Source organism: Vombatus ursinus, unplaced genomic scaffold (assembly GCF_900497805.2).
Source record: "Vombatus ursinus unplaced genomic scaffold, bare-nosed wombat genome assembly UNPS02014781.1, whole genome shotgun sequence".
Lineage (NCBI taxonomy): Eukaryota > Metazoa > Chordata > Mammalia > Diprotodontia > Vombatidae > Vombatus > Vombatus ursinus.
In genome coordinates, this window is record NW_020954559.1 from 24,037,054 (window position 1) to 24,043,218 (window position 6,165).

General features: G+C 40.0%; 1 protein-coding gene across 1 annotated transcript in view; it reads right to left on the reverse strand.

Annotated features, from left to right (window-relative positions):
- The window catches only part of LOC114046305 (sodium/hydrogen exchanger 2), a 113,723-nt gene extending 107,808 nt beyond the window's left edge, over nucleotides 1-5,915 (reverse strand). Inside the window, exon 1 of the mRNA XM_027866606.1 lies at nucleotides 5,591-5,915. Within this exon, the coding sequence (XP_027722407.1) occupies nucleotides 5,591-5,915 (325 nt within the window). The remainder of the gene's footprint in view (nucleotides 1-5,590) is intronic.
- Between the last annotated feature and the right edge of the window lie 250 nt (nucleotides 5,916-6,165).

The window sequence follows — 6,165 nt, forward strand, 5'->3', positions numbered from 1 at the left end:
TAGGTAGTTAGTGTTAGGCTCAGGATCAGAACTCAGAGCTTTCTGACTCCTAGTAAGGATCTTTGCAGACCCTACCTGATCAAGAGCAATTCTACCTTCTCTTTGGTTCTCCTTTTTTTTCCCTCAATGTAACCAAAATCCTCCATATTTCTGTTGTCCTTAGCTTTTCTCACCAGCTCATCTTGAGCTTTACTATTTTACTGTATTCTCCATCATAAACTCTAACATAACATAGTCCCTTTCCCTCAAGATTTCCGTAATTTCCTTATTGGTGGATATCAAAACTAGAAGATAATTCCCCATTTTGATTCTCCCATCTTTAAAAGAGGTAATTAACATGAAAGCAAATCAAAGACCTATTAGCTGCTGTGCTTTAGATAGGAGAACCCTAGCAGACATCTGGATAATTGAAGTCTCCCATAACTGCTATTGTAGAACTTTGCACCAGGCTTGTGATTTGTTCGTGATTTGTCTTCATCTGTTTCTTCTTTCTGTCAAGGTGATCTATAATATATGTTCCATTGACAATATCATTATAATTTTTGCCTCCATTGATCTTTAGCCAAATATTCTCCACCACTTTTCCCCATCCTAGTTCTTGGATCACCTCATGCAAGTATATCTCTTTCATACCCAATATTACCCCCACCTCTACCCCCTTCCACACACACTGTATTTATACTGTTTTCTTTTAAATAAAGTGTTCAATTTTAATCCAGTTTGAATAAGGTATCCCTCTTCTAGGAGGAAAATAAGCCTACGCTTTACAAACAAAAGTTTAAATTCTCTAACTTAAAGCAGTTATAATACAGACAACTCTTACGTAATGTCTCCAAAGAAAAATGTACACTTAATTTTAACTCTAATAATTAAGAGTGATGTAAACTAAAATGAGAAGTAAAAAGACAACCTGCTTCAGAGTGAATAGCAAGCTGCCCTTAGAGTCAAGAAGACATGAGTTCAAGTGTTGCTTTTAATGCATCTTGGACTATGAGCTTGGAAAAGGCATTCAACATCTAAGTACTCTCTGAGGAAGTTAGAGAGAAGGTGCTGACCTAAAACAGAAGGGAGAATTTTCTTAACAGGAATCACCTATACCAATAAAATCTCAGATCTAGTGAATCACTGAAGCAGTAGCACCACCAGCATCCAAAAATATTTAGAAGGGAAGATGAGTTAATAGATTAAATCAACAAATTGAGATTTTCTTTCCTGGCAAAGATTTTAAAAATTTTCAGAGATTTCTAAGTCCATTATCATTGACCTTCAAAGTTTAATTTTGCATAGTGTTTACAAGAAAAATTGATGTCATTTTTATATGAAAACTACAGATGATGTTTACATTCAAGCTTTTTCCATCCACACTGGATCACAGATTTAAAGCTGAAAGGAGCCTTAGAAGTTCCTTATTTTGCAAAGAAGGAAATATATTAAATATATATTAATGACCGGCCAGAGATTTCACAGATAGTGTCTGAGGCAGCATTTGAATCTAGTCCTCAAGACTCAAAGTCCAGTACTCTATCTACTACTCAATGTATTCTTAAATAGGAAATATATTTTGCCGGAAGACAAAACAACTTAAAATAAAGATGCATCATTGTTCCATTCCCCCCCCAAAAAATAAAATCCATTGTCTTAGGAAGATATGAATACTGATCTTTCAAATAGTATGCTGAGTTGAATTTAGTAAAACCAACATCAAACATTATGCAAACTTAACAAAAAACAGGTTTGGGCTTTGAAATCATTCTCTTATCATAGGATCATTGAACTATAACGAGAAGGGAATCCCCACCCCACTTCAATACTCCCCTCATTTTAGACATGAGGAAAACATGGCCTGAGAAGGTTCAATGTCTTGTCCCAGGTCAGATAGATAGTAAACATCAGAGGTAGCATTTGAACTCAGGTGTTCAACTCCAGAACTAATGTTCTTTCTGCAATATCATACTGCCTTTGTTTGGACAAATGAGTTCCATAACAGACACAGTTTTCAACATGTTGCCTATTAATACTTCGGTTCTCTCATGTTTTCAAAAGACATGTAAGTTCCGGCACATCACATCACATATGACAAAGGTATCCAAAACACTTTCTTTGCAATTTTACAACTCTGAGATATAGCAGCTAGGTGGCGCAGTGAATAGAGCACCCAGTCTGGAATCAAGAAGACTTCCTGAAATCTTGACTGAACTCATATCTGCCCTGCATAAATTACTTAACTGTTTGCCTCAGTTTCCTCATCTGTAAACTAAGCTGGAGAAGGAAACAGAAAACCACTCCAGTATCTTTGCCAAGAAAACCCCAAATGGAGTCACAAAGAGTTGGGCTGATACAACTGAACAACAACTATGCTGATCTAACTGCTTTACAAATATTATCTCATTCAATTTCACAACAACCCTCAGATGTAGGTGCCATTATTGTCCCCATTTTGTACTTAGGGAAACTGGGGCAATCAGAGGTTAAATGACTTTCCCAAGGTCACACAGCTAGTAAGTGTCTGAGTCTGGATTTGAACTCAGGTCTTCCTAATTATGGGGCCAGCGTTCTAGCTGCTGTGCCATCCAGTTACTTCAAGGCAATTCAAGTACTTTTATTCCTATTTACAGGTGAGGAAACTGGGACAAAGAGAAGTCAATTGACTTGTCCAACTTTTCACTCTAGTAGGAGGTAGAATTGGGATTTGAACCTGGTATTTTGCCCCTAAATCCACTTAACATAAAAAATGAGACTAAGTACACTAAGTATGTACTAGTGATTTATTGTTGTTCATCCTTGGTTCTACAAGAAGACCAATGACATCATGAGAGTGTGTAGTGAATTGTATGAGTCTAAAGAGTCAAGCTACCCTCCTAGCACCAAGCTACCCTCAATAGTTGAACTTATAAAACCTTCAAAATATGGGAGAATTAGATTGAATCTGGTTCAACTCTAGAAATAACAGCTTGTCTGGTCATCATGAGAACCTAAACATAGAGTCTAAATGACTGGGTGAATGATTTGAGTGGGTAACAGACACATCCCACAGTACTAGGGTGGTCCTGCTTAAAATCATCCAGAAAGTTCAGAAACATTCTGTATTCCACTGAGGGCATCTGGATGATTTCAGGGGCTCAGCTCAGGGCAGAGCTGTAGTAGAAGTGGACTTGGCTATAGTTAAGCAGGACTGGGAGAAATACCTGAGAGATGTGCTTCTCTGCCTTCAGAATTACCCTTTGTACTTGGAGCTCAAGACCCCTCACTCAACCCCCTGACAAGTCCAAACTCAGCTGCCAAGAACTCCTTTGAGGGGACTGAATAGCCCCTGTGACCAATTTTCTTTTAAGATTCACGGGAAGAGAGGAGGAACGAAATGAGTTAACGAATTTAAGGCAAGTCAGGCATGGGAAATTGGTGGTACAACAAATATATAACTTGGGAAATAAAAAAAATGAAAGATATATTGACATGTGCTAATTCTAATATTAGCAAAGTACTTAAAAAACAAGAAGCATCTCCACATAGTTGGGCTCACACAGAAATCAGGATGACCCCTACTTCTGACATACTACCTTGATGACCCTGGGCATGTTACTTAATCTTTTGTTGCCTCAGGGAAATCTCTATTTAAATATTAAAGATGAGTTGCTGATTTGTATAAGTGAAGGAAGTCTCCACACTGGAACATTTTTCTTAGATGAAATCACTACTAATATTATTATTGCCTATTTTAATAAACAAGATACATAACAAAAGTGAAAATACCAAGAAAGTAAAATCCAAGAGGGAAAAAAATATCAGGCAAGTCCGAGAAGCTAGGTCACAGAGCAAACAGGCTTGAAGAAGGTTGAGATAAATAGAGAACTAAGAAAAACCTCAGAAAATATAGGGAAGGGTACAAGATGGAAATATAAACAAGAAGTAATGGAAACACTGTAATAAGTAGAACCCAAACCTGAAAAGGCAGAGGGACAAATAAGAAATGGCAGGTGTGTAAAAACTAGTGTTCTTTAAGCCTACACACATACACATAATTTCTAATAATGTATATATTTGGCAAGTGGGGGAAGTATTTAGTCCATCATGTAGTGTTTTCCAAAGAAATTAAAGGTAGTCAACTAGTAACAATACTACCACACAACCACTAAGTTATCAAAATGATACATCTCTCCAACTCTCTTTTAAAACTATTACAGTTTCTTCTTATCCCAATAGAAAACAATGATAGATTTATGTATCTAGAACCAGAAAGGAGCTCAGAGGCCTTCTACTAGTCTAACCTTCTCACTTCACAAATGAGGAAAAGAAGGTTAAGAGAAATTAACTCACCTAACTGCCTAACATCACACAGGTAATCAAGGTCAGAATCAAGATTTCAGCCCAAGGTTCTGAGTACAACGTTATAATAATATCTCATTTGTATAGTACTGGCAGATTTACTTATCTTAGAATCAGAGTTTTAAGAGACTTTGGAGTCCACTGAATCAAATCCCTCTCATTTTTCTAATGAGGAAATTGAGGCCCCAGGAGGTTAATTGACCTGTAGAGGGTCACACAACTTATAACTATCTGACATGGGATTTGAAGAGAGGTCTTCCTGAATCCAAATCCAGTGCCTTATCCACTGTCCTCATAATAACCCTATAAAGTAGGAAGCACAGGTGTTATAATTTCCCCCCACATTATTGATGACTGAGGTTAAATTACTTACTCAGGGTCACACTGGCTAATACCTGTCAGAACTGGGACTGTTGGTATTCTTTCCACTTTACTAGACTAGAAATAATATTTGCCAATTATCTTATATTTAAAGTTAAAGAAAGATTAAAAGAAAGGCATAATTGAAAGTAAAATGATTATGTATTCAACACATTATTGGATATTTTTGTAAATTATGGTGACAAAATTCTGTAGTCACTCCTTCCTAAGGAGACTTAAAGGTTTATTGCCCAGGTTAGTAAAAGCTAAAATAAGTGCAGTTTCCTCGGATCACCTCTCTGAGAGCACCCTAATGAGTGTTGACTTCAGAGAAGAGGCAGTAAGAGTTCATTTTCAATTGTACAGTTCCTGTGTCACTGGTACCTTTCCATGCATTTCATTAGTTGCCCATAGCAGTTACCATGTTACCTCTTCTCAGGCCATCAAGTTTAAAAAATTTAACTCAAATGCTTTTCCTTCAAGTAACACTGATAAAATTCAGCCCACTTTCTCGATCTTCCAAGAAACAGCTACATGTTTTTGAATCAGCTTTACTTTCAGATCTTTTTGGTTTTTTGTTTGTTTGTTTTCAAGGCAGAATTAACTAATGACCTATATTTTATACGATTTTGTCTTTATCTTCCTCCACTCTTGCACGTAATACCAAAGTTAAAAAAAACAAACTGCTCTGGCTTCATGTTCCTTTCTCACACAATGAGCCTCCCATATCTGTTACAGTTACTTCAAGGGGAGATAGGAGCAGACTCTTCCACCCACACACCTTCGCGCAGCACCCCTGACTCCCAGCCACTCGATTAGTGCCCTCTTCCGCATTCCCCCTCCGTTCCCCAACCTGGTTATCCAGCCTTTCTCCAAGGATCCCCACCAGGGGGACCAAGTCACTCACCGATCTTGGCCAAGGAAGCCAGCAGTATCCAGAGGGTAATCTCGAAGGGAATCTGCACATGGGGATAATCCAGGGTAAACACTGGTAGCCGGCTCTCCTCGAACGGGGTCGTTCCCGGAGCCACCACGCTCCCGGGGCTGGCGGGGACGGCACTGGTCCCCATCACCCCCGGGGCTGTCAGCAGGTTTTCCGAGAAGGCAGAGGCTGGGCCGGCCACCTGCAGCAACAGCAATAGAAGCAGCGGCAGCAGCAGCAGCAGCAGCAGCGGAGGCGGTGCCGGCGGCGGAGGCGCCCGGAGGCTCCGCCGGATGACCCCGGGGTCCATCAGTGTCCAGCCCGTGTGACACCAGGGAGGCTCGTCGCTCTCTCAGTTGTGCGTCTTAGCGCACCGCAGCCGGGCAGCCTGTGTCCAATAGGGCCCAAGGATTCCTAACGCTGAGTTCCAGGGGAAGCCACCTGCTGCTGCCGCCGGGCGCTGCTGCCACCTTGGAGGTGGCCACCTCCACTGGTCGTTGTTTCTTGGCCCTCCGTGCCTGAAAAAATCCCCGCTTGGGGCTGAGCAACCGAGATGATCT